The following is a 26,258-nucleotide window of genomic DNA, read 5'->3' on the forward strand; positions in this document are numbered from 1 at the left end:
GAATTAACAAAGAAAATAATTAACAAAAAAACAGAGCAAACTAGAATGCTATCTGGCCCTAAACAGAGAGTACACAGTAGCAGAATACCTGACCACTGTGACTGACCCAAACTTAAGGAAAGCTTTGACTATGTACATACTCAGTGAGCATAGCCTTGCTATTGCGAAAGGCCACCGTAGGCAGAACTGGCTCTCAAGAGAAGACAAGCTATGTGCACGCTGCCCACAAAATGAGGTGGAAACTGAGCTACACTTCCTAACTTCCTGCCAAATGTATGACCATATTAGAGACACATATTTCCATCAGATTACAGAGATCCACAAATAATTAGAAAACAAACCCGATTTTGATCAACTCCCATATCTATTGGGTGAAATACCACAGCGTGCCATCACAGCTGCAAGATTTGTGACCTGTTGCCACAAGAAAAGGGCAACCAGTGAAGAACAAACACCAATGTAAATACAACCCATATTTGTGCTTATTCATTTTCCCTTTTGTACTTTAACCTGTTGAGTATAGGGGGCAGTATTTTCACAGCCGGATGAAAAACGTACCCAAATTAAACTGCCTACTACTCGGCCCAGAAACTAGAATATGCATATTATTAGTAGATTTGGATATAGGGGGCTCTGAAGTTTCTAAAACTGTTTGAATGATGTCTGTGAGTATAACATAACTCATATGGCAGGCAAAAACCTGAGAAAAATCCAACCAGGAAGTGGGAAATCTGAGAATTGTAGTTCTTCTTTTGAATCCCTATTGAAACCACAGTGTCTGTGGGGTCACGTTGCACTTCCTAAGGCTTCCATTGGCTGTCAACAGCCTTTAGAAAGTTTTTTCATCCTTCTCCTGTTACTGGGCAGAGAATAGTAGCTCAGTCAATGAGTGGACTGCCTGAAGACAAAGGGCTTGGTGAAGCGCGAGCCTGCGAGCTCACCGTTCCTTCTTTTTCTCCTGGAATGAATACGCTATTGTCGGTTGGAATATTATCGCATTTTTACGTTAAAAATACCATAAAGATTGATTGTAAACAACATTTGACATGTTTCTACGAACGGTAATGGAACTATTTCACTTTTCGTCTCTGGTACTGCGCTCGCGCGTTATGCCTTTGGATAGTGATCTGAACACACGAACAAAACGGAGGTATTTGGACATAAATATGGAGTATTTCGAACAAAAATAACATTTCTTATGGAAGTAGGAGTCCTCGGAGTGCATTCTGACGAAGATCAGCAAAGGTAAGAGAATATTTATAATACTAATTCAGAGTTTTGTTGATGCCAGAACTTGGCAGGAAGCTGTATAGCTTGCTTCGATGGCTGAGCTATGTACTCAGAATATTGAACAATGTGCTTTCTCCGTAAAGTTATTTTGAAATCTGACAAAGCGGTTGCGTCAAGGAGTAGTGTATCTATAATTCTTTCAATAACTGTTGTAAATTTTATCAACGTTTATGATGAGTATTTTTGTAAATTGTTGTGCACATTCAACAGATGTTTTGGTGGGAATACATTTTCTGAACATCATGCGCCAATGTAAAATGTTGTTTTTGGATATAAATATGAACTTTATCGAGCAAAACATACATGTATTGTATAACATGAAGTCCTATGAGTGCCATCTGATGAAGATCAAAGGTTAGTGAATATTTTAGCTGTACTTTTGGTTTTTGTGATGCATGTACTTGCTTGGAAAATGCCTGTGTGGTTTTTCTTGTGAAGTTTATGTCCTAACATAATCAAATGTTATGCTTTCACCGTAAAGCCTTTTTCAAATCGGACAATGTGTTTACATTAACGAGAGTCTTATCTTTAAAATGGTGTAAAATAGTTGATTGTTTGAGAAAATGAAATTATGAGATTTTTGCAGTTTTTTATTTCGCGCCCTGATATTTCACTGGCTGTTGAATAGTGTGTCCCGCAGGTGGGACGCTAGCGTCCCACGTAGCCCTGAGAAGTTAACCATTTGTACATTGTTACAACACTGTATACATACATAATATGATATGTATATATGTAATGTCTTTATTCTTTTGGAACTTCTGTGAGTGTAATGTATACTGTTCATTTTTATTGTTTATTTCACTTTTGTATATTATCTACTTCACTTGCTTTGGCAATGTTAACATATCTTTCCCATGCCAATGAAGCCCCTTGAATTGAATTGAATTGAATTGAGAGAGAGAGAGAGAGAGAGATGGTGCTGAAATGCTAATGTTCCCTGCTTGTCCCCAGCAGCTGGCCTTTGCTGTTTGACATGTGTGATGAATGGTGTAGAATTGGTACTGCTGCCCTCTCGCCTCCACTCATTGTCAGCAGTCCAGAGACAAAGAGGAGGAGAAAGACAAGAGGGAAAACCCAGCAGCACCAGCAATGGATGCTTCCTTTAATTAACACACCCCAGCAGCTCCCTTCCCCCTGCAGACAGACACACCCTCATCGCCGCTCATATCTCACTACAGTGTCTACGGGTATCTGCTGAGCACAGCTTATTTCCCTCTGCTCTGATAGCCACTGTGTGTTTCTAATCTCCCCACTTGCCTCTAGTCACCCGCGTCTCACATGGCAATTACTACAGACACATGGAGGTGTAAAGGCTTCTTAGGGTGTGGAGAGGCAAAGGACAGAAGAAAAACACAGCGCTAAAGCGACAGGTGAAAAATGATGGGAAAAGGGAACATAGAAAAACAGCCAGGGAAACAGTTGGAAATAAAGGATGGGGAAAGAGGAAAAATATATTTAGTTGGCAAAGAGCGAGGCAGTCGTCAAAGAGCAGGGCTGAGGATGAGACTGAGGATGAGACAGACTGACACTGGGGCAGAGGAGGAGACAGACTGACACTGGGGCAGAGGAGGAGACAGACTGACACTGGGGCAGAGGAGGAGACAGACTGACACTGGGGCAGAGGATGAGACAGACTGACACTGGGGCAGAGGATGACACAGACTGACATTGGGGCAGAGGATGAGACTGGCACTGGGGCAGAGGAAAAGAAAGACACTGGGGAACAGGATAAGAAAGACAATGGGGCAGAGGAAAATAAAGACACTGGGGCAGAGGATAAGGATGAGACTGGGGCAGAGGATAAGAATGACACTGGGGCAGAGGATAAGGATGAGACTGGGGCTGAGGATGAGACTGAGACTGGGGCAGAGGATAAGGATGAGACTGGGGCTGAGGATGAGACTGGGGCTGAGGATGAAACTGGGGCTGAGGATGAGACTGAGACTGGGGCAGAGGATGAGACTGAGACTGGGGCAGAGGATGAGACTGAGACTGGGGCAGAGAATGAGACTGAGACTGGGGAAGAGGATGAGACTGAGACTGGGGCTGAGGAAGAGACTGAGACTGGGGCAGAGGATGAGACTGGGGCTGAGGATGAGACTGGGGCTGAGGATGAGACTGGGGCTGAGGATGAGACTGAGAATGGGGAAGAGGATGAGACTGAGAATGGGGAAGAGGATGAGACTGAGACTGGGGCAGAGGATGAGACTGAGACTGGGGCAGAGGATGAGACTGGGGCTGAGGATGAGACTGGGGCTGAGGATGAGACTGGGGCTGAGGATGAGACTGAGACTGGGGCTGAGGATGAGTCTGAGGCTGGGGATGAGACTGGGGCTGAGGATGAGACTGAGACTGGGGCTGAGGATGAGTCTGAGACTGGGGATGAGACTGGGGCTGAGGATGAGTCTGAGACTGGGGCTATGGATGAGTCTGAGACTGGAGCTGAGGATGAGTCTGAGACTGGGCCTGAGGATGAGTCTGAGGCTGGGGATGAGACTGGGGCTGAGGATGAGACTGAGGCTGGGGCTGAGGATGAGTCTGAGGCTGGGGATGAGACTGGGACTGAGACTGAGACTGAGACAGGGGATGAGACTGAGACTGACACTGGGGCAGAGGATAACGATGAGACTGGGGCTGAGGATGAGACTGAGACTGGGGCAGAGGATGAGACTGAGACTGGGGCAGAGGATGAGACTGAGACTGGGGCAGAGGATGAGACTGAGACTGGGGAAGAGGATGAGACTGAGACTGGGGCAGAGGATGAGACTGAGACTGGGGCAGAGGATGAGACAGAGGCTGAGGATGATACTGGGGCTGAGGATGAGACTGGGGCTGAGGATGAGACTGGGGCTGGGGATGAGAATGGTGCTGAGGATGAGACTGGGGCAGAGGATGAGACTGAGACTGGGGCAGAGGATGAGACTGAGACTGGGGCAGAGGATGAGACAGGGGCTGAGGATGATACTGGGGCTGAGGATGAGACTGGGGCTGAGGATGAGACTGGGGCTGAGGATGAGACTGGGGCTGGGGATGAGAATGGGGCTGAGGATGAGACTGGGGCAGAGGATGAGACTGAGACTGGGGCAGAGGATGAGACTGAGACTGGGGAAGAGGATGAGACTGAGACTGGGGCAGAGGATGAGACTGAGACTGGGGCAGAGGATGAGACTGGGGCTGAGGATAAGACTGGGGCTGAGGATGAGACTGAGAATGGGGAAGAGGATGAGACTGAGACCTGGGCAGAGGATGAGCCTGAGACTGGGGCAGAGGATGAGACTGGGGCTGAGGATGAGACTGGGACTGAGGATGAGATTGGGGCTGAGGATGAGACTGGGGCTGAGGATGAGACTGGGGCTGAGGATGAGTCTGAGGCTGAGGCTGGGGATGAGACTGGGGCTGAGGATGAGACTGAGACTGGGGCTATGGGATGAGTCTGAGACTGGAGCTGAGGATGAGTCTGAGACTGGGCCTGAGGATGAGTCTGAGGCTGGGGATGAGACTGGGGCTGAGGATGAGACTGAGGCTGAGGATGAGTCTGAGGCTGGGGATGAGGCTGGTGCTGAGGATGAGTCTGAGACTTGGGCTATGGATGAGTCTGAGACTGGGGCTGAGGATGAGACTGAGACTGGGGATGAGACTGAGACTGGGGCTGAGACTGAGACTGACACTGGGGCAGAGGAGGAGACAGACTGACACTGGGGCAGAGGATGAGACAGACTGACACTGGAGCAGAGGATGAGACAGACTGACACTGGGGCAGAGGATAACGATGAGACTGGGGCTGAGGATGAGGCTGGGGCTGAGGATGAGACTGGGGCTGAGGATGAGACTGAGACTGGGGAAGAGGATGAGACTGAGGCTGGGGAAGAGGATGAGACTGAGACTGGGGCAGAGGATGAGACTAAGACTGGGGCAGAGGATGAGACTGGAGCTGAGGATGAGACTGGGGCTGAGGATGAGACTGGGGCTGAGGATGAGACTGGGGCTGGGGATGAGAATGGGGCTGGGGCAGAGGATGAGACTGAGACTGGGGCAGAGGATGAGACTGAGACTGGGGCAGAGGATGAGACTAAGACTGGGGAAGAGGATGAGACTGAGACTGGGGCAGAGGGTGAGACTGAGACTGGGGCAGAGGATGAGACTGGGGCTGAGGATGAGACTGGGGCTGAGGATGAGACTGGGGCTGAGGATGAGACTGGGGCTGAGGATGAGACTGAGAATGGGGAAGAGGATGAGACTGAGACTGGGGAATAGGATGAGACTGAGACTGGGGCAGAGGATGAGGCTGAGACTGGGGCAGAGGATGAGACTGGGGCTGAGGACGAGACTGGGGCTGAGGATGAGACTGGGGCTGAGGATGAGACTGGGTCTGAGGATGAGACTGAGACTAGGGCTGGGGCTGAGGATGAGACTGGTTCTGAGGATGAGACTGGGGCTGAGGATGACACTGAGACTGGGGCTGAGGATGAGACTGGACTGAGGATGAAATTGGGGCTGAGGATGACACTAGGGCTGAGGATGAGACTGGTGCTGAGGATGAGACTGGGGCTGAGGATGAGAATGAGGATGAGACTGGGACTGAAGATTAAACTGGGACTGAGGATTAGACTGATACTAAGGATGAGACTGAGGCTGAGGAAGAGACTGATAATGAAGAGATGAGACTGATGCTGAGACTGGGTTGAAGATGAGTCTGGGCTGAGGATGAGACTAATACTGAGGATGAGACTGGGACTGAGGATGAAACTGGGGCTGGGGATGAGACTGATACTGATGATGAGACTGGGGCTGAGGATGAGGCTGAGACTGGGGCTGAGGATGAGGATGAGACTGGGACTGAAGATGAAACTGGGACTGAGGATTAGACTGATACTAAGGATGAGACTGAGGCTGAGGAAGAGACTGATAATGAGGAGATGAGACTGATACTGAGACTGGGGTTGAAGATGAGACTGGGCTGAGGATGAGACTAATACTGAGGATGAGACTGGGGCTGAGGATGAAACTGGGGCTGGGGATGAGACTGATACTGATGATGAGACTGGGGCTGAGGATGAGCCTGGGGCTGAGGATGAGACTGATACTGAGGATTTGACTGGGGTTGGGGCTGAGGATGACACTAGGGCTGAGGATTAAACTGAGACTGGGACTGGGGCTGAGGAAGAGACTGGGACTGGGGCTGAGGAAGAGACTGAGACTGGGGCTGAGGAAGAGACTGAGACTGGGGCTGAGGAAGAGACTGAGACTGGGGCTGATGAAGAGACTGAGACTGGGGCTGAGGAAGAGACTGAGACTGGGGCTGATGAAGAGACTGGGACTGGGGCTGAGGAAGAGACTGAGACTGGGGCTGAGGAAGAGACTGAGACTGGGGCTGATGAAGAGACTGAGACTGGGGCTGAGGAAGAGACTGAGACTGGGGCTGATGAAGAGACTGGGACTGGGGCTGAGGAAGAGACTGAGACTGGGGCTGAGGATGAGACTGAGACTGGGGCTGAGGAAGAGACTGAGACTGGGGCTGATGAAGAGACTGAGACTGGGGCTGAGGATGAGACTGAGACTGGGGCTGAGGATGAGACTGGGGCTGAGGATGAGATTCAGGCCGAGGTTGAGAATTGGGCTTAGGATGTGACTGGGGCTGAGGATGAGACTGAGTCTGAGGAAGAGACTGGGGCTGAGGCTGAGGATGAGGCTGGGGCTGAGGATGAGTCTGAGACTGGGGCTGAGGATGAGACTGGGGCTGAGGATGAGACTGGGGCTGAGGATGAAATTGGGTCTGAGGATGACACTAGGGCTGAGGATGAGACTCGGGCTGAGGATGAGACTGGGGCTGAGACTGGGGCTGAGGATGAGACTGGGACTGAAGATGAAACTGGGACTGAGGATTAGACTGATACTAAGGATGAGACTGAGGCTGAGGAAGAGACTGATAATGAGGAGATGAGACTGATGCTGAGACTGGGGTTGAAGATGAGACTGGGCTGAGGATGAGACTAATACTGAGGATGAGACTGGGGCTGAGGATGAAACTGGGGCTGAGGATGAAACTGGGGCTGGGGATGAGACTGATACTGATGATGAGACTGGGGCTGAGGATGAGCCTGGGGCTGAGGATGAGACTGAGGATGAGACTGGGGTTGGGGCTGAGGATGACACTAGGGCTGAGGATTAAACTGAGACTGGGACTGAGGATGAGACTGAGGCTGAGACTGGGTCTGAGGATGAGACCTGGGATGTGGATTAAACTGATACTGAAACTAGGGCTGAGACAAGAGGCTGATGCTGAGCCTGAGGATGAGGCTGAGACTGAGATTGAATCTTAGGATGAGACTGAGGCTGGGGTTGAGACTGAGGCTGAGACTGAGGATGAGACTGAGACAAGAGGCTGAGGCTAAGACTGAGGATGAGAATGAGCCTGAGGATGAGAATTGGGCTGAGGATGAGCCTGAAACTGGGGCTGATGATGAGACTGAGACAAGAGGCTGAGTCTGAGGCTGAGGCTGGGGCTGAGTTGTGAAATAATGAATTTGTCCCTGCATCACCACCACTGGTGGATTGTTTGCTGAACCTTTGTCATATGAGTACAAATATTTTCCAACCGTTTCCAATATCACATACCTGGAGGGAAGGAAGGCCTTGGGAAAACACACTGATCTGAGACAGGGCAGAGATCTGTGTCAAACCGTCTCACACTCCTCATCCTCTCTGCTTCAATCATTCACATTGATCAGAGAGAGAGAGAGAGAAAGAGAGAGAGAGAGAGAGAGAGATAGAGAGAGAGAGAGAGAGAGAGAGAGAGAGAGAGAGAGAGAGAGAGAGAGAGAGAGAGAGAGAGAGAGACTCAGAGAGTAGTGATTTAGGGAGTTGGAGGACTGGTAAATGTAACTAGTTCTTAACTTACTTTCTCTTACTAACGCATTGTAGGTTTGGTTTGTTAGTGGAGTGAGGGGAGCTGTTTGGTTCCTCAAGCTGTTGGCTTGAAAGACCCCTTATAGGCGTAAGGTGAATTCAGAACAAAGAGGAAGAGAGAGAGAAAGAAAGAAAGAAAACGAGTGAGTGGGGAGAGAGAAAACAAGAGTGAGAGAGAGGGAGAGAAATGTAGAGAGAGATCAAAGATATTAACATGAATAATTGCTGTCATTATGGTGGTGCGGAGAGCAGGGATGGGATAATGAAATTATTTAACGAACTATAAAACAGCCTTTTATTGGTTTTCATTACATGAGCCATCGTTCCTTAAACGCCATCAGACTAGCTGGCTTTCACATTACAAATAAGATGGAGGTCCGTCTAAAAGCATCTCTATGCTAAGAAGAACATCACACAAAGCAGTCTGTAAGTACACGTAGGCATACCAATTGACAGGGGACACAGTGTAGACTAACATTCAGATGAGACATTTACTTAATAAAGTCATAGCAAACTAAGTTGCTCTAATGGACTTGTTAAGGAGTAAGGTAAGTTTTCCCTCCAAGCGGTTATCAACGCCTCATTCTGCCACATTTGCTGACTCTATTTTGTCACATCCTGGTGTTCAAAAAGGAAAAATATAAAATGCACTATCTGAGCAACATTTCTGTCTAAGTTATTTTAAGTGTTATTCAAAGTGCGGGTGCCTATCTCATTGAGGGATTTGGCGTTCTGTTTGATGCTGGCCCTCTCCGAGCGGAGCAGCATGTCAACTGGTTTGACACAAAAAGCACAGCTGAGTCAGACACCCTCTCAAACACATACAGTACCACACACACACACACACACACACACAGGACAGAAGGAAACACTATTCTTTTTAGAGGAGATTTCAGAGTTTTTGTCTTTCTCTTGGAACAAAATACTGTATGTCCAGAAAGCAATACTCAAAACAATGAAAACATGGTACAGAACCTTTCCAACTTTGACAGATAGTGATATTGTGTAAAACACCTTGTCAATCAACGGAGCGAAAGACAAGGGTTCACATTTTTCAAAAATATTTTATTTGTTGATAGTGATCCAGGTACAATGAAAGAAAATAACTTGGATTTATCTTACAGGACATGGGAATGAGACTTGTAAAAGTTTAATTTCTTGCTCCACTATTTTCCTCTTCTTGGACAAGGACATGCAAGTGAATACAGAAGGTTGTACAGAATGTAGAAATGGCATTGGAGAGATGGCATCACCTTGCCCGGTACTGTACAGAAAGACTTCACCCAACAACTTGCTCTTTTTCTCTTTTTTTAATCCTCTTTTTTTCTTGCAAAAAGGCGAACACACAGATCCAACAATACTGAGAAAAGGAACGAAAGAGACGGAAAGCCAAAGTACTTTTCAACCTTCCAAAAAAGAACACCTGTATCTATTGTCTTGTCAAGCAAATGAGGAACATATCGCTGTTTGTGTTTGGAAAAGGTTTTAGTTTCTTTCATTTTGAGATGAGACGGAGCAGAGTTGTTAACATGCAGGACCCAGTGACTCCATTGTCTCTGACAACTAATGACCCAGCTTTGCAACTTACTGTGGACCTGGAGAGTCAATCAAGTCCTTATGGCCCAGCTCAGGGATGGGCAACTCCAGTCCTCGGGGAGCCTTATTGATGCCACGTTTTTGCCCCAGCTAACTCACCTGACTCCAATAATCAACTAATCCTGATCTTCAGTTTAGAATGCAATTAGTTTAATCAGCTGTGTTTGCTAGGGATGGGGACAATGTGTGACAGCACTCTGGCCCCTGAGGACTGGAGTTGCCCGTCCCTGGCCTTCTCCGACAGCAAAGTTTACAAAAAAACAACATTTTATATTCCACAAATCTTTATGCATATTTCACAATATACCTTTTTATTATCATTTTAATAAATACAAAACAACAACACCGTGATTTAAAAGAAAACCATGATTATTAAAAAGACACAAAAACACATTAGAAGTATCAATATTAATTTGGTATGTTCTGTTCCTGACATCTTGTCTTAAGGTGGATGGACCAGCACGTTAAACTTGGAATTAAACTGGCGAAAAGAAATGAAACAGGACAGCATCGGACATAAAAGAGGGTTATCTTTCAGCAATGAAACTGGAATGAAATAACTGAGTGGAGATGCATATGAACATATACACACATATATATACACACACACATGAACACCGCCAGAATGTACAGTAAAATAACCTGAGACACTCCTTGCACCTCATTTCCAGAACACTGGCCACTAGGTTGATGATATGAAATGACAGTGACATGAACACAACAGTACAACAGCATATCTGGCAAAGCCTTCCGTTTGCTTTCCAACTCTCCTTTTATCAACATTAAGCAGTACTAAAGAAGACAAAATAAACATTTTACCGATAAAATCCTGAATGTTGATATCGAACACATCATTAAGCAGCCTTTTTGAGTCCATGAAAGGCATACAAAGAAACAGGTTTTAAAAAAATGATAAGAACATTGTTTGAAAAGATTCAAATTGAACATCTGAGGCTGAATAGTTCCATGCGGCAGAAGGAAAATGTGTTGTGACTGTTAGGCAGATAGAAAGTAGTGCTCTATGCTGTAGAGACAGATGCAGTGGGATCTCCTACTGCAGGTGGCTCTTCTCCATTCTGACTGTACCTGCCTTCTGCTTCACTATCTGATGCATTCTGGGAATTGGAGTCCCAATGGGGAGTCTAGTTAGTGTTCTACTGTGTGCTAATTATAACATAGTTCCATACTTCAAGGCAGGGGCTGCAGTGCTCCGAATGAAACAGATACACAACAGTTGAGGCAGAAGCAGGCCATTGTTTTGTTTTCCGTGGGATGCCATTGATGTGGAGTACATTACATTTACATTTGAGTCATTTAGCAGAAGTTCTTATCCAGAGCGACTTACGGAAGCAATTAGGGTTAAGTGCCTTGCTCAAGGACACATTGACAGATTTTTCACCTAGTTGGCTTGGGGATTCGATCCAGCAAACTTTCAGTTACTGGACAACACTCTTAACCGAGTACATTAAGTGCTCTAAATTAAGCAAATTAAAGGTCAAATGGATGACAAAACAAATGTTTGCCTCTCATAATAAAGGAGACGAAAGAAGGACCTATCCTAAAGCCTTTTTCCTGGCAATAGAGTGGCTTTAGCATCAATATTACTGTTAGTTCTTACTACAACTGGGTTCGACCCAATCCAGAGTTTAACAGTGGGATGATTAAAAGGAAGCAAGTCGTATGTCAGTTTTAGATTTAAGCAATAAGGTCAGAGTGGGTGTGGTATATGGCCAATGTACCACGCCTAAGTGCTGTTTGCGGAGTGCCTCGATACAGCCCTTAGCCGTGGTATATTGGCCATATACCACAAACCCCCGAGGTGCCTTATTGCTATTATAAACTGGTTACCAACGTAATTAGAGCAGTAAAAATAAATGTTTTGTCATACCTGTGGTATACGGTCTGATATACCACAGCTTTCAGCCAATCAGCATTCAGGGCTCGAAAACACCCAGTTTACAATATAGATTACACCTATTGAACTATGGCTTTGAGGCTCCTCATAGTGTATTCTAAGTGCTACTGTATGGCTTCAGTGACTAGATTCTAGATGTTCACTTTACTAGACGCATTATTCAAATGATCTTCAGATGAAAACAAAAACTCTAGAATTCAATGAAGATAAAATCAAAGATGAGATGAAGATCAAATAAATTGTATTTAAACGCTGGTATGAAGATGAGGGCCCAGCTAGACGTCCATTGTAATGTGGCTGTGTTATGTTCTGAAAACAAGACAATGTCTGGACTACCTCACAACTGCCAGCTCTAACAAGTCTATAGCAGTCCATTTGTAGAACTATAAGATTACAATAGAATCAGATGAAGTTAACCCAATAATCAACTAATTAAAACCTTTTTTTAACCTTTATTTAACTAGACAAGTCAGTTAAGAACAAATTCTTATTCACAATGACGGCCTAGGAACAGTGTGTTAACTGTTACCTTATCAGCTCAGGGATTCGATCGAGCAACCTTTCAGTTACTGGCCCAACACTCTAACCACTAACCCCCCCTCTCTCTGTCTCTACTCTGCCCCTTTTCTGCCCCCAACCTCAAAGACACCACAACAAAAACACGTCTGCTTTCTGATTAGCCCTAACTTGGAAATGGGTATCCATTTAGTTGCTGTCCATAAGCAACCTCTTACTCTTTAATATCTCTCTGTACATTAGTATATATTTTCTCATCTTTCTAGAGAAACTCCTCTTCACATGTTCGTCCGGTACTTCCTGTCAGCAGGAGCAATGCTTTTGTGCTTATCACCAAAAATCGCAGTGCAAAAAAACAATAATTAATAATAATAATGAAAATAATTAATCAATGATAGGTATTAACAAATGATGGATCGTAAAAACAATTATTTTATGGCACACCAGCCTATCAATTCACGTATAATACAAATGACTAGATATAACCAACAGTATGGAATGAAGAAGCTCAAACTGAAGTAGGCTTGCATAGCAATGCAACAACAATGTAATTTATCTATTTACAGGAAACAAGATTCCCTTTTTTCCCCAAGGACAGTTACTTTGAAAATGTGTTTTCTCATAAAGATGTTTTAATTATTTTGTTTACTTGCTCTTTTCTGACTGAAAAAAATGAAGATGGAAGGTGGGAAATAATTTTCTTGAGGACAACAACATAGTGGGATGTACAGTATGTATGTCTGTGTTTATACATCACATTTACAGTTCTGTTATGGTGGTCATCATCGTCATCTTCCTGCTCCTCTCCTCTGATAATACACAAAGAAGGACAAAGTTCATTGCACCAACGGGCGAGGCGTCATTCTGATGAGGACGACGAGGCTTACTCCAGTTCAGTTCAGATCCTACTGCAGGCAGGTCACTCTGTGAGAGAGACAGAGAGAACAGCAATGTCAGGACATAGCTAAATCTTTGTCAAAATGATATAAATTTAGGGTGGGTTCAGACATTTACTCTGGCTATCTACTCTGATTTCAGAGCACTCTAGTCTGAGTGTGCCAGAGCGCAGGGAGGAGGTCAGAGACCTGGTTGTGTGGTGCCAGGACAACAACCTCTACCTCAATGTGATCAAGACAAAGGAGATGATTGTGGACTACAGGAAAAGGAGGGCCGAGCATACCCCCATTCTCATCGACGGGGCTGTAGTGGAACAGGTTGAGAGCTTCAAGTTCCTTGGTGTCCACATCACCAACAAACTATCATGGTCCAAACACACTAAGACAGTTGTGAAGAGGGCACGACAATGCCTATTCCCCCTCAGGAGACTGAAATGATTTGGCATTGGTCCTCAGATCGTCAAAAGGTTCTACAGCTGCAACATCGAGAGCATCCTGACTGGTTGCATCACTGCCTGGTATGGCAACTGCTTGGCCTCCGACTGCAAGGCACCACAGAGGGTAGTGCGTATGGCCCAGTACATCACTGGGGCCAAGCTTCCTGCCATCCAGGACTTCTATATCAGGTGGTGTCAGAGGAAGGCCCAGCCACCCTAGTCATAGACTGTTCTCTCCGTTACCGCACGGCAAGCGGTACTGGAGCGCCAAGTCGAGGTCCAAAAGGCTTCTTAACAGCTTCTACCCCCCAAGCTATAAGGATCCTGAACAGCTAATCAGACCCTTATTTTATGCTGCTGCTACTCTCTGTTATTAATCTATGCATAGTCACTTTAACTCTCCTGACATTTACATATTACCTCAATTACCTCAAGTAACCGGTGCCCCTGCACATTGACTCTGTACCGGTACCCCCTGTATAGAGCATCTCTTGTTATTTTACAGCTACTGTTTAATTACTTGCTACTTTTATTTTCTATTATCAATTTTTTACTTATCTATTTTTTACTTAACACATATTTCAATTTTTTTTCATAACTTCTTAATGCATTGTTGGTTAAGGGCTTGTAAGTAAGCATTAAACTGTAAGGTCTACAGTTGTATTCGGCGCATGTGACAAATAACATTTGATTTGATTTGATTTGAATAACTGCCAAACGCTCAACACCTGTTGATTATGACCGGTATCAGTAAACGTCGGCAAAAAAAGCGTAATTAAATTGTTGCCAGCTGCAGTTACAGTCACCAACGCTCTGGATAACATGAAAATAGCCTAACCAGCTCTGCTAGGGGGAGTAAAATAGGCAGAGTGGGGTGTTCTCTCATTTGTGTCTGGAAGTAGCTAGCAAGCTAGCCAACGTTAGCCAGTTAGCTTGGGTGCTTGACTGCTGTTGTGAGGTCAGAACGCTGTGATCAACCCTACTCCTCAGCCAGAGTGTCCAGTGAGCGCTCTGAACACTCCGAGAGCGAAACGCTCTGAATTTACGAACGACCAGAGGGCACTTTGAGCGTACTCTGGCACTCCCGATTGAATTTACGAATGCACCCATAATCAATATAGTTACTTATGACATCACAATGCCTTCTTGCAATAAGACAGTAGACATAATGGTGTGATACTTACATAACTCGCCTGAATACTGTCCCTGTCCGTTGGTCCCCAGGATGTCATTGTGGTCTGTGGCAGTCCATTGGTGTGGCCCTCGAGGTCCCTCTCCCTTGCGTGGCCCCGTGGAGCCCTTGGAGGAGGCTGTCCCAGAGGAGCTGTGGCCCCCAGGGGAGGGGAACGAGGGTTTACTGTAGGGGGGCAGGCACCCCTCTTCTGGACAAAGACACAGAGGGAATATTTCAGATTGTTACTACTAACCCTGACTCCAGTTGGGAGTGTTTTATTTATTTTAAATTAACCTTTATTTTACCAGGCAGGTCAACTAAGAACAAATTCTTATTTAAAATGACGGCCTGGCAAGAGGAGAAAGGGCTCCTGTGGGGCAGGGGGCGAGGATGCATTCTCATTTACAGAAATGACATGGGGAGGGACAACAAAAGTATTTTACAACATGGTGGTTTGTAGATTCATTATGGGGGGCTAGGTAAGTGTTTGGCAGCCATCGGTGGATTGGCTGGGTGGTGGTTGCAGAAGGTGCTATAGTGAGACAGAGAGCCTGTTGGCAGACCTCCCTCCTAATGACATCTGCAGTGTATTGGTGCCAGCGGGCAGTGTGGGCTCACACATGGGTCCCCCAGCTAATGCCCTTTTGAAGAGGGGAAAGGCAACTACAGAGTTGTTAGTGTCTGCTGTGACACCCCCAGCTGCAGGTCAGTATATTGTGGTGTTGACCTGCTGACACCCGCTGCAGGTCAGTTTATTGTAGTGTTGAACTGCTGTGACACCCACTGCTGCAGGTCAGTATATTGTAATGTTGACCTGCTGTGACACTCCCTGCTGCAGATCAGTATATTGTAGTATTGACCTGCTGTGACACTCCCTGCTACAGGTCAGTATATTGTAATGTTGACCTGCTGTGACACCCCCTGCTGCAGATCAGTACATTGTAATGTTGACCTGCTGTGACACCCCCTGCTGCAGATCAGTATATTGTAGTATTGACCTGCTGTGACACCCCCTGCTACAGGTCAGTATATTGTAATGTTGACCTGCTGTGACACTCCCTGCTACAGGTCAGTATATTGTAGTGTTGACCTGCTGTGACACCCCCTGCTACAGGTCAGTATATTGTAGTATTGACCTGCTGTGACACCCCCTGCTGCAGATCAGTATATTGTAATGTTGACCTGCTGTGACACTCCCTGCTACAGGTCAGTATATTGTAGTGTTGACCTGCTGTGACACCCCCTGCTGCAGATCAGTATATTGTAATGTTGACCTGCTGTGACACTCCCTGCTACAGGTCAGTATATTGTAGTGTTGACCTGCTGTGACACCCCCTGCTGCAGATCAGTATATTGTAGTGTTGACCTGCTGTGACACCCCCTGCTACAGGTCAGTATATTGTAGTATTGACCTGCTGTGACACCCCATGCTGCAGATCAGTATATTGTAGTGTTGACCTGCTGTGACACTCCCTGCTACAGGTCAGTATATTGTAGTGTTGACCTGCTGTGACACCCCCTGCTGAAGATCAGTATATTTTAGCACTGACATGCTTTGGCACCTTCTGAACTCTGCTGTGTATCAGTCAACTTGAAGAGCCTTCTGAACTCTGCTGTGTATCAGTCAACTTGGAGAGCCTTCTGAACTCTGCTGTGTATCAGTCAACTTGGAGAGCCTTCTGAACTCTGATGTGTATCAGTCAACTTGGAGAGCCTTCTGAACTCTGCTGTGTATCAGTCAACTTGGAGGACCTTCTGAACTCTGATGTGTATCAGTCAACTTGGAGAGCCTTCTGAACTCTGATGTGTACCAGTCAACTTGGAGAGCCTTCTGAACTCTGATGTGTACCAGTCAACTTGGAGAGCCTTCTGAACTCTGCTGCGTATCAGTCAACTTGGAGGACCTTCTGAACTCTGATGTGTACCAGTCAACTTGGAGTGCACTTCTTATTGTCTTCTGAAGAAGAATCTGATGAATGTGATACCTCTCTGTGTCTCCGGATCTGCCTGCCTGCCTGTCTGTCTGTCTGTCTGTCTGTCTGTCTGTCTGTCTGTCTGTCTGTCTGTCTGTCTGTCTGTCTGTCTGTCTGTCTGTCTGTCTGTCTGTCTGTCTGTCTGTCTGTCTGTCTGTCTGTCTGTCTGTCTGTCTGTCTGTCTGTCTGTCTGTCTGTCTGTCGTTCTTTCTGCCTCTGTCTGCCACTCTGTCTGCCACTCTGTCTGCCTCTCTGTCTGTTGCTCTGTCTGTTGCTCTGTCTGTTGCTCTGTCTGTCCTGGCACAGACAGGACAGGAACACAGCATGGTGAGGTCTAATGACTCCACACACAGACAGATGGGTGGAGTGGTGGAGTGGTGGAGTGGCCGCTGTTTGTCTGAGAGGAGAAAGCTGGGGTGATTAGACTGCATCTGTCTGGCTAGGGCCTTCTGCCTGGACTGGGCTGGAGCCGGACACCATTGGCGACGCCTACAGGCTGTGTGTGTGTGTGTGTGTGTGTGTGTGTGTGTGTGTGTGTGTGTGTGTGTGTGTGTGTGTGTGTGTGTGTGTGTGTGTGTGTGTGTGTGTAGGGGGGAGCATTCTGGAAGACAAGTGAAAGTGGCAGACAGTGCAATCTGTTCATGGGAGCTCAGTCTCCTCTCAGCAGGAGATTGAACACCAGGGTTTAGTAAAGGCTCTGGTCTGCCAAGGCACCGCGGCCATCAGGACCCTGCTGTCACACAGTTAAGGGCTCTGGATCTCTCTCTGTACAGCAATGGCTGCTGACCTAACCACATATCTACTGGCTCCATACTGTGGAGTGGAATATGAGTTATATCCTACTGTTCTAAAGTAATGTTCGCTCACATCCAACACACTGCCACAAGTGCAGGATACAAGAAATTGGCATCTGCAAATTAGAACGAACACCTGCGCACTGATTGGAATGTTTGGATCGGGTCTGAGTCTTTCAGACAGTGTGCTGGTATTTTGACTTGCTTCTACCCTCCAGTCCAGTACCTGTTTTGTGTCCCCTGCGTGGGTCGTCTCCTCGGTCCATGGATGCTAGTCTGTCCTGTGCCTGGCGGTGGCGCTCCAGAGAGGTGCGTGTCTGTCTGTCCATGCAGCTCTTCATTTCCTCCAGCCCAGACAGGGGCATGGCACCACACATGGGCTGGCGCTCCAGGGACGAGGCCTTCTTCTCGGCTGGGGGGCACATGCCGCCTACACTACGGGCTCCCTGGATAGGCCCTGGTCCCTGGATGGGCGGTGGGTCAGGGGGAGGAGGTAGGTCTGAGAGGGAGGGGTGATGTGGTTAACTACATGTTTACAGTCTGGTGATATATCAGTAATCAGTCAATCAGTATTAATCAGTAATTGTATTATAGTCCAAGTCCTTATAGATCAGGGCTCTCTAATCCTGTTACTGGAGAGCTATCCTCCTGTAGGCTCCAACCCTGTTACTGGAGAGCTATCCTCCTGTAGGCTCCAACCCTGTTACTGGAGAGCTATCCTCCTGTAGGCTCCAACCCTGTTACTGGCGAGCTATCCTCCTGTCGGCTCCAACCCTGTTACTGGCGAGCTATCCTTCTGTAGGCTCCAACCCTGTCACTGGAGAGCTATCCTCCTGTAGGCTCCAACCCTGTCACTGGAGAGCTATCCTCCTGTAGGCTCCAACCCTGTTACTGGAGAGCTATCCTCCTGTAGGCTCCAACACTGTTACTGGAGAGCTATCCTCCTGTGGGCTCCAACCCTGTCACTGGAGAGCTATCCTCCTGTAGGCTCCAACCCTGTTACTGGAGAGCTATCCTCCTGTAGGCTCCAACCCTGTTACTGGAGAGCTATCCTCCTGTGGGCTCCAACCCTGTCACTGGAGAGCTATCCTCCTGTAGGCTCCAACCCTGTTACTGGCGAGCTATCCTCCTGTAGGCTCCAACCCTGTCACTGGAGAGCTATCCTCCTGTAGGCTCCAACCCTGTTACTGGAGAGCTATCCTCCTGTAGGCTCCAACCCTCCTGTAGGCTCCAACCCTGTTACTGGAGAGCTATCCTCCTGTAGGCTCCAACCCGTTTACTGGCGAGCTATCCTCCTGTAGGCTCCAACCCTGTTACTGGAGAGCTATCCTCCTGTAGGCTCCAACCCGTTTACTGGCGAGCTATCCTCCTGTAGGCTCCAACCCTGTTACTGGAGAGCTATCCTCCTGTAGCCTCCAACCCCAGTTGTAACTATCCTGATTCAGCTTTTTAACCAGCTAATTATTCAAATCAGGTGCGCTAGATTGGGGTTGGAGTGAAAACCTACAGGACAATATCTCTCCAGGAACAGGGTTGGAGTGAAAACCTACAGGAAGGTATCTCTCCAGGAACAAGGTTGGAGTGAAAACCTACAGGAAGGTATCTCTCCAGGAACAGGGTTGGAGTGAAAACCTACAGGAAGGTATCTCTCCAGGAACAAGGTTGGAGTGAAAACCTACACGAAGGTATCTCTCCAGGAACAGGGTTGGAGTGAAAACCTACAGGAAGGTATCTCTCCAGGAACAGGGTTGGAGTGAAAACATAGAGGACAGTATCTCTCCAGGAACAGGGTTGGAGTGAAAACCTACAGGAAGCTATCTCTCCAGGAACAGGGTTGAAGTGAAAACCTACAGGACGGTATCTCTCCAGGAACAGGGTTGGAGTGAAAACGTACAGGAAGGTATCTCTCCAGAAACAGGGTTGGAGTCAAAACCTACAGGAAGGTATCTCTCCAGGAACAGGGTTGGAGTGAAAACCTACAGGAAGGTATCTCTCCAGGAACAGGGTTGGAGTGAAAACCTACAGGACAGTATCTCTCCAGGAACAGGGTTGGAGTGAAAACCTACAGGAAGCTATCTCTCCAGGAACATGGTTGGAGTGAAAACCTACAGGAAGGTATCTCTCCAGGAACAGGGTTGGAGTGAAAACCTACAGGACAGTATCTCTCCAGGAACAGGGTTGGAGAGCCCTGGTATTGATGATGAGTAATTTGTGTCGGAGGTAAGTCTCCGTTGAGACAAAGTTCTGGGAAGATTCTGGTTAAAGCACCAAGCCTTCCAGGATCCCTCTCTTACCGTTTGCACTGGCGTCTCTCCTGTGGGGCGCGGTGCCCTGTCCCCGGGGCTTGCGGGTGGGCCGGGTAGCCCTCTGGTGGCCCAGGCTGTGTGTGCCCACCGTGCTGCCATCCGTAGAGAAGGGACTGCTGGGCCGGGGTCGGTGGGACAGCCCTTTACCTGGAGGAGGAGGGAGAGAAGTGGAGAGAGAGGCCACTGGGTTAGTGAAGATACCGAAGGGAACATGGAGAGAGGCGGGTTAAAGAGCATGCCTGAGAAGAGAATGTTGATTTCCAAGCAGGAAGCTCGCAGGATTCCAAGGAAGGTTCAGTTAGTTCATCAGTCACCAGAAATCCTCAAAATCACACCATAATTTTGACAATGAGAAAGTACAGGCAGTGCTGGAAACCTGCAAAGAAATCTCCAGTGAGTTCACCCAGATAATTTTCCTCTATCCCAATTTGGTAGGAGTCAGAGTGCAAAGCTGGAGGAAAGTTAGAGTTGAATCAAAGTTTGTATCCTTTGTTCAGCCACATATTGTAGAGCCATGCAGATTCTCCACCAAACAGCAGTATAGAGGAGAAAACACCAGCCAGCAGATGGCAGGAAGTAGATCAATCCCTGCATCTCCTTCTGAGTCATACAGAGGTTCCAGAGAGAACAGGCTGGAGGGGCTCCACTCCTCATATACCAACCTCTCTTTGCCAGGCTGGTGCCCTCCAGGTGGTAGCCTGCCTTGTCAGCGGCTGCCACCAGGGCCTGGGCGAAGCTACAGTGGGTGTAGAGGGACCCGTCAGAGGAGCTGCCCACACTGGACCTGTGGCTGGAGTAGTGACGGTCATCTTCCTCTGAGGCTGACCCCCAGCCGTTAACCATGGACCCTGAGGGACACCGCCAGCTAGAGCATCAGCGCAGGGTGTGTGTGTGTGTGTGTGTGTGTGTGTGTGTGTGTGGGTGTGTGTGTGTGTGTGTGTGTGTGTGTGTGTGTGTGTGTGTGTGTGTGTGTGTGTGTGTGTGTGTGTGTGTGTGTGTTTGTGTGTTCACAAATCAAGTAACACTCTTTGATATCCAACCGCATAATTTTTATAGCCTCCAGACCCCAAGCGAGGAAATTCCACAGACACAAAAAGCCTCGAATGATCTGCCATATTGAACATCTGCACTGTGGCTGTAGGTTTAAGTGGATTCATGAATTGTGTAATCTTAGAAATAGGGTTAATATCAGGTTGTTAGGGCTTCATGTCAGGTTTCTCTGTGCTGCAGGGCCTCAGTGTTGTGGCAGGTCAGTAGTGGTTTTCTACACTCATTAAACACACGCGCACACACACGCTCACACACACACTCACACACACGCTCACACACACGCTCACACACTCGCTCACACACACACGCCACACATACAGAGGCCACTTGAGTTTGGCCTGCTTTTGATAAAGAAAAACAACACACCTGTCCAGAGCTGAGCCCCAGTATTACCTGAGGTGACACACCTGTCCAGAGCTGAGCTCCAGTATTACCTGAGGTGACACAGATGAAGCAGCTCTCTAAACATTGTGTTGAGTCAAACACCTAATGGTATAGCCGGTATAAACACCTGTCTCCCTTGTCAGGCCTTGTTAATACACTCCACGATCTGTGGAAAGTCCTGCAGCATTGACTTGTGATATAGTAGGAATACCAAATCAATGAAGCTCAATTCTATCACTAAACCAAGGCAGCAGAAATATGTAGCCTGTTGTATCACTGTCAGGAAGATTTAAAGACAAAAAGGACGAAAATACCCGGCTAAAACATAGAACACAAAACATAGAATGCCCTCCCACCTATCACACCTTGGCCTAGCTAAATAGAGAAAACACAGCTCTCCTAGGTCAGGGCATGACAGTACCCCCCCCCCTAAAGGTGCGGACTCCCGGCCGCAAACCTGAACCTATTGGGGAGGGTCCGGGTGGGCATCTATAATTGGCGGCGGCTCTGGTTCGGGGCGTAGCCCCCATACTGCCAGCTGATGCCCCCCCCCCGCTTCTGTGTCGCCGGAGGAACCAGACCGTGGATCAGCGCCGGAGGCTCTGAACTGCCGACCGCTGCTGAAGACTCGGGGATGCAGACCGTCGCTGAAGACTCGGGGCTGCAGACCGTCGCTGAAGACTCGGGGCTGCAGACCGTCGCTGAAGACTCGGAGCTGCAGACCGTCGCTGAAGACTCTGGACTGGAGAGTGTCGCTGGAGGCTCCGGGCTGAGGAGCGTCGCTGGAGGCTCCGGGCTGAGGAGCGTCGCTGGAGGCTCCGGACTGGGGAGCGTCGCTGGAGGCTCCGGACTGAAGAGCGTCTCTGTAGGTTCCGGACTGGGGACCTTCGCTGCAGGCTGCGTGCCATGGATCATCACTGGAGGCTCCGGGCCATGGATTATCACTGGAGGCTTCGTGCCATGGATCATCCCTGATGGCCTTCTACGGGGAGCTAGAACCGGTCTCACCAGACTGGGGAGACGCATAGGAGACTGGGTGCGCAGAGCAGGCAGAGGGCACACTGGGCCGTGGAGGCTTACTGGAGGTCTGGCGCTTAGGGCTGGCACAACCCGTCCTGGCTCGATGTTGACTTTAGCCCGGCAAGGGCGGAACGCTGGTACAGGATGAACTGGGCTGTGCTGGTGAATGAGGGGTACCGTGCGTAGAGCAGGTGCAGGATAACCTTGGCCAAAGAGACGCACTGGAGAGCAAATACGTTGAGCCGGTGCACTTCTCCCTGGCTGCCGGCCAACTCTAGCACGGCAACGGTGAGGAGCTTGCACCGAGCTCACCGGGCTGTGAGTACGCACTGGCAACACAGTGCGTATCACCGCATAACACGGTGCTTGCTCGGTCCCTCGCTCCCCACGGTAAGCACGGGGAGTTGGCTCAGGTCTTAAACCCGCCTTTGCCAATCTACCTGTGTGCCCCCCCAAAAATGTTTTTTGCCACTGCCTCTCGGCCTCCTGTTGCTTGCCTAGCCGTTCCTCCCAGTATCGTCGTTCCGCCTTCGCTGCCTCTATCTCCCATTGCGGACGGCGATACTCCCCAGGCCTTGTCCAGGGTCCTGCTCCATCTAGGATCTCCTCCCAGGTCCACTCCTCTGAGCCATACTGCTTGGTCCCACTCCTTCTCCTGGAGAGTGCACGCTGCTTGGTCCTCTTGTTGTGGGTAGTTCTGTCACAGGTGTCAAAATGAGTAGACCAAGGTGCAGAGTGGAATATGTTCATCTCGTAGTTCAATGAAAGAAATTAACATTTTACAAATTAAACAACAAATGACAGCAGACAGTTCCGTCAGGTACTTACAACTAAATGGAAAACAACTACCCACAAAAAACAAAGGAAAAACATGCTGCCTTAAGTATGGCTTCCAATCAGAGACAACGATAGACACCTGCCTCTGATTGGAAACCATACCCGGCCAAAACAGAACACAAAACATAGAATGCCCACCCACCTATCACACCCTGGCCTAGCTAAATAGAGAAAACACAGCTCTCCTAGGTCAGAGCGTGACAAATATCTAGATTTTGCAGAAATACTGGAAGCTTATGGAAACCCTTGTGTATTGTGAGTGTTTTTCCTATCTGTGTTACTGTTAGTATGTCTAGATCCTTTAAGATACTCCTAAATAAATCCTTTCCATTACTTGCAATAAAAAGTTTAATCGTGCCAACAAAAATATGCCACTCTGGCAGGCGAGATTACAGTCCGCTTATACAACAGCTTTCTGAGAGGCTTGCTTGGCAGACACAATGAAGTGGCACTTACCCAAACACACGCACACACACAAAATCCCGTGGTCCGCAGACAAGCACATGAGACAAAAATGAAAAGCAGAGTGTGGATGGTGTGATGAAGAAAATGTGGAAATATGGTACAGAGCTCAGATGGAGGAGTAAAGGTCATGGGGAGAAAGGGATGAGGGCAAAGATGGAGCAGCAGGGATGAGAGGGGGACTGAAGGGGGGGGGGGGTCAGTAGGAAACAGAGGGGAAGAGGGGGGGACAGTGTAGAACAGAGGGGATGAAAGGGGTGAAGAGAGGGGGGCTGAGATGGGGGGTTCAGTGTGGAACAGAGGGGATGAGAGTGGTCAGTGTGGAACAGAGGGAGTGAGAGGGGTCAGTAAAAACAGAGGGGATGAGAGGGGTGAAGAGAGGGGGGCTGAGATGGGGGGCAGTGTGGATCAGAGGGGATGAGAGGGGTACTGAGATGGGAGTCAGTAGGGTGACAGAGGGATGAGAGGGGTGAGGAGAGGGGGTCAGTAGAGTATCAGTGTGGATGACGGATCACCACCTCAAGCTGAACCTCGGCAAGACGGAGCTGCTCTTCCTCCCGGGGAAGGACTGCCCGTTCCATGATCTCGCCATCACGGTTGACAACTCCCTTGTGTCCTCCTCCCAGAGTGCTAAGAGCCTTGGCGTGACCCTGGACAACACCCTGTCGTTCTCCACCAACATCAAGGCGGTGACCCGATCCTGTAGGTTCATGCTCTACAACATTCGCAGAGTACGACCCTGCCTCACACAGGAAGCGGCGCAGGTCCTAATCCAGGCACTTGTAATCTCCCGTCTGGATTATTGCAACTCGTTGTTGGCTGGGCTCCCTGCCTGTGCCATTAAACCCCTACAACTCATCCAGAACGCCGCAGCCCGTCTGGTGTTCAACCTTCCCAAGTTCTCTCACGTCACCCCGCTCCTCCGCTCTCTCCCCTGGCTTCCAGTCGAAGCTCGCATCCGCTACAAGACCATGGTGCTTGCTTACGGAGCTGTGAGGGGAACGGCACCTCCGTACCTTCAGGCTCTGATCAGGCCCTACACCCAAACAAGGGCACTCCGTTCATCCACCTCTGGCCTGCTCGCCTCCCTACCTCTGAGGAAGCACAGTTCCCGCTCAGCCCAGTCAAAACTGTTCGCTGCTCTGTCACCCCAATGGTGGAACAAGCTCCCTCACGACGCCAGGACAGCGGAGTCAATCACCACCTTCCGGAGACACCTCAAACCCCACCTCTTCAAGGAATACCTGGGATAGGATAAAGTAATCCTTCTAACCCCCCCCTTAAAAGATTTAGATGCACTATTGTAAAGTGGTTGTTCCACTGGATATTATAAGGTGAATGCACCAATTTGTAAGTCGCTCTGGATAAGAGCGTCTGCTAAATGACTTAAATGTAAATGTAAATGTAAGTACAGAACAGAGGGGATGAGAGGGGTACTGAGATGGGGGGCACTAGGGAGCAGAGGGGATGAGAGGGGTACTGAGATGGGGGGTCAATAGGGAACATGGGGGATGAGAGGGGTGAGGAGAGGGGGTCAGTAGGGAGTAGAGGGGATGAGAGGGATACTGAGATGGGGGGTCAACAGGGAACATAGGGGATGAGAGGGGTGAGGAGAGGGGGTCAGTAGGGAGTAGAGGGGATGAGAGGGGTACTGAGAGGGGGTCAGTGGGAACTGAGGGTGACAGTCAAAAGTCTGGCCAAGTCAGGCCCATAGAGGAGCAGGCATACTAGAGGTCTGGCCAAGGCAGGCACAGAGAGAGACAGGAGAGGATCAACTAAAGCCAACCACAGACATGCACCAGCTGTACTGACAGAGTCCCTTTCATACTACACTTCTCACTGGAACACAACGTTAGTCCAGTACTGTAACCGTCATAAAACTCAATATCTGATTTATGTTTGCGTAGCCAAAGGAAATCAGGAAACTACCTAAAAGTGCTTTTAAATTCCTCGCCCCTGAGCCCCTTCACATCACAATGTTGTGGTTTGTGCAGAATCCAACTTAAACAAGGCCTGAGGGAACTAAAGCTTTCAACTACCAGCTCACTTTATAACAGTTTTTCTCTCTGAGAAACGATGGCAGCAAATGATTCACAAATTAATGGAAAACTTCAATAAACCTGGGAAACCATGTGAAAACCTTCAAACCTTACACATTCCAATGTTACTGCACTGACTGAAAATACCCAAGACACTAACTACTTTCTGGCCTTTATCTTACCAGGCTATTTTCACTCAAACTACTTCTCTCTGAGTTTTGATTCTAAGAAAAAAAATGTAAAAAGTGAGAGTACAATTCTTCTGGGTCCAATCCTCCCACAAAGACTAGTGCAGACATTGAAGCATAAGCAGAGCAAGAGACAGCCAAACCAAGGCTTCCTTCCAACTCCTCTCCTTCAGCTTCGGCATAATGTACTAATAGTAGAATCTAGCGTTCTCTTTGTGGTCTTGAATTCCGCAACAGATCGTGCATAATCTACTTTGCATGAGTGCAATTGTATTATTTTCCATAGGATTCAGATGAAGGTTCCATGCACTTTTCAAATTACTAGGTATCTAATAACCATCTCTCACCTGCTATGCTCTCTGTGCTAATGGTCCAGGCCAGTAAACAGGAGCTAGCCACTAGCCAGGGGCAGTAAAAAGGAGCTAGCCACTAGCCAGGGACAGTAAACGGGAGCTAGCCACTAGCCATGGGCATT

General features: G+C 48.3%; 1 protein-coding gene across 11 annotated transcripts in view; it reads right to left on the minus strand.

The window, feature by feature from the left end:
* Positions 1-9,240: 9,240 nt before the first annotated feature.
* robo2 (roundabout, axon guidance receptor, homolog 2 (Drosophila)) overlaps positions 9,241-26,258 on the minus strand; it is a 596,024-nt gene continuing 579,006 nt past the window's right edge. For 5 of the 11 annotated variants that reach the window (XM_082966750.1, XM_082966744.1, XM_014163402.3 and 2 more), the window contains 5 exons: positions 20,466-20,651; positions 19,792-19,950; positions 17,724-17,996; positions 14,741-14,938; positions 9,241-13,147 (listed from right to left, as the gene is read on the minus strand). In XM_082966750.1, coding sequence (XP_082822876.1) covers positions 13,146-13,147; positions 14,741-14,938; positions 17,724-17,996; positions 19,792-19,950; positions 20,466-20,651 — 818 coding nt within the window. In that variant the 3' untranslated portion in view covers positions 9,241-13,145. The remainder of the gene's footprint in view (positions 13,148-14,740; positions 14,939-17,723; positions 17,997-19,791; positions 19,951-20,465; positions 20,652-26,258) is intronic. The other 6 variants (XM_082966747.1, XM_082966745.1, XM_082966749.1 and 3 more) reach the window with 3 other exon arrangements.

This window comes from Salmo salar, chromosome 20 (genome assembly GCF_965601325.2).
Source record: "Salmo salar chromosome 20, fSalSal1, whole genome shotgun sequence".
Taxonomy (NCBI): Eukaryota; Metazoa; Chordata; class Actinopteri; order Salmoniformes; family Salmonidae; genus Salmo; species Salmo salar.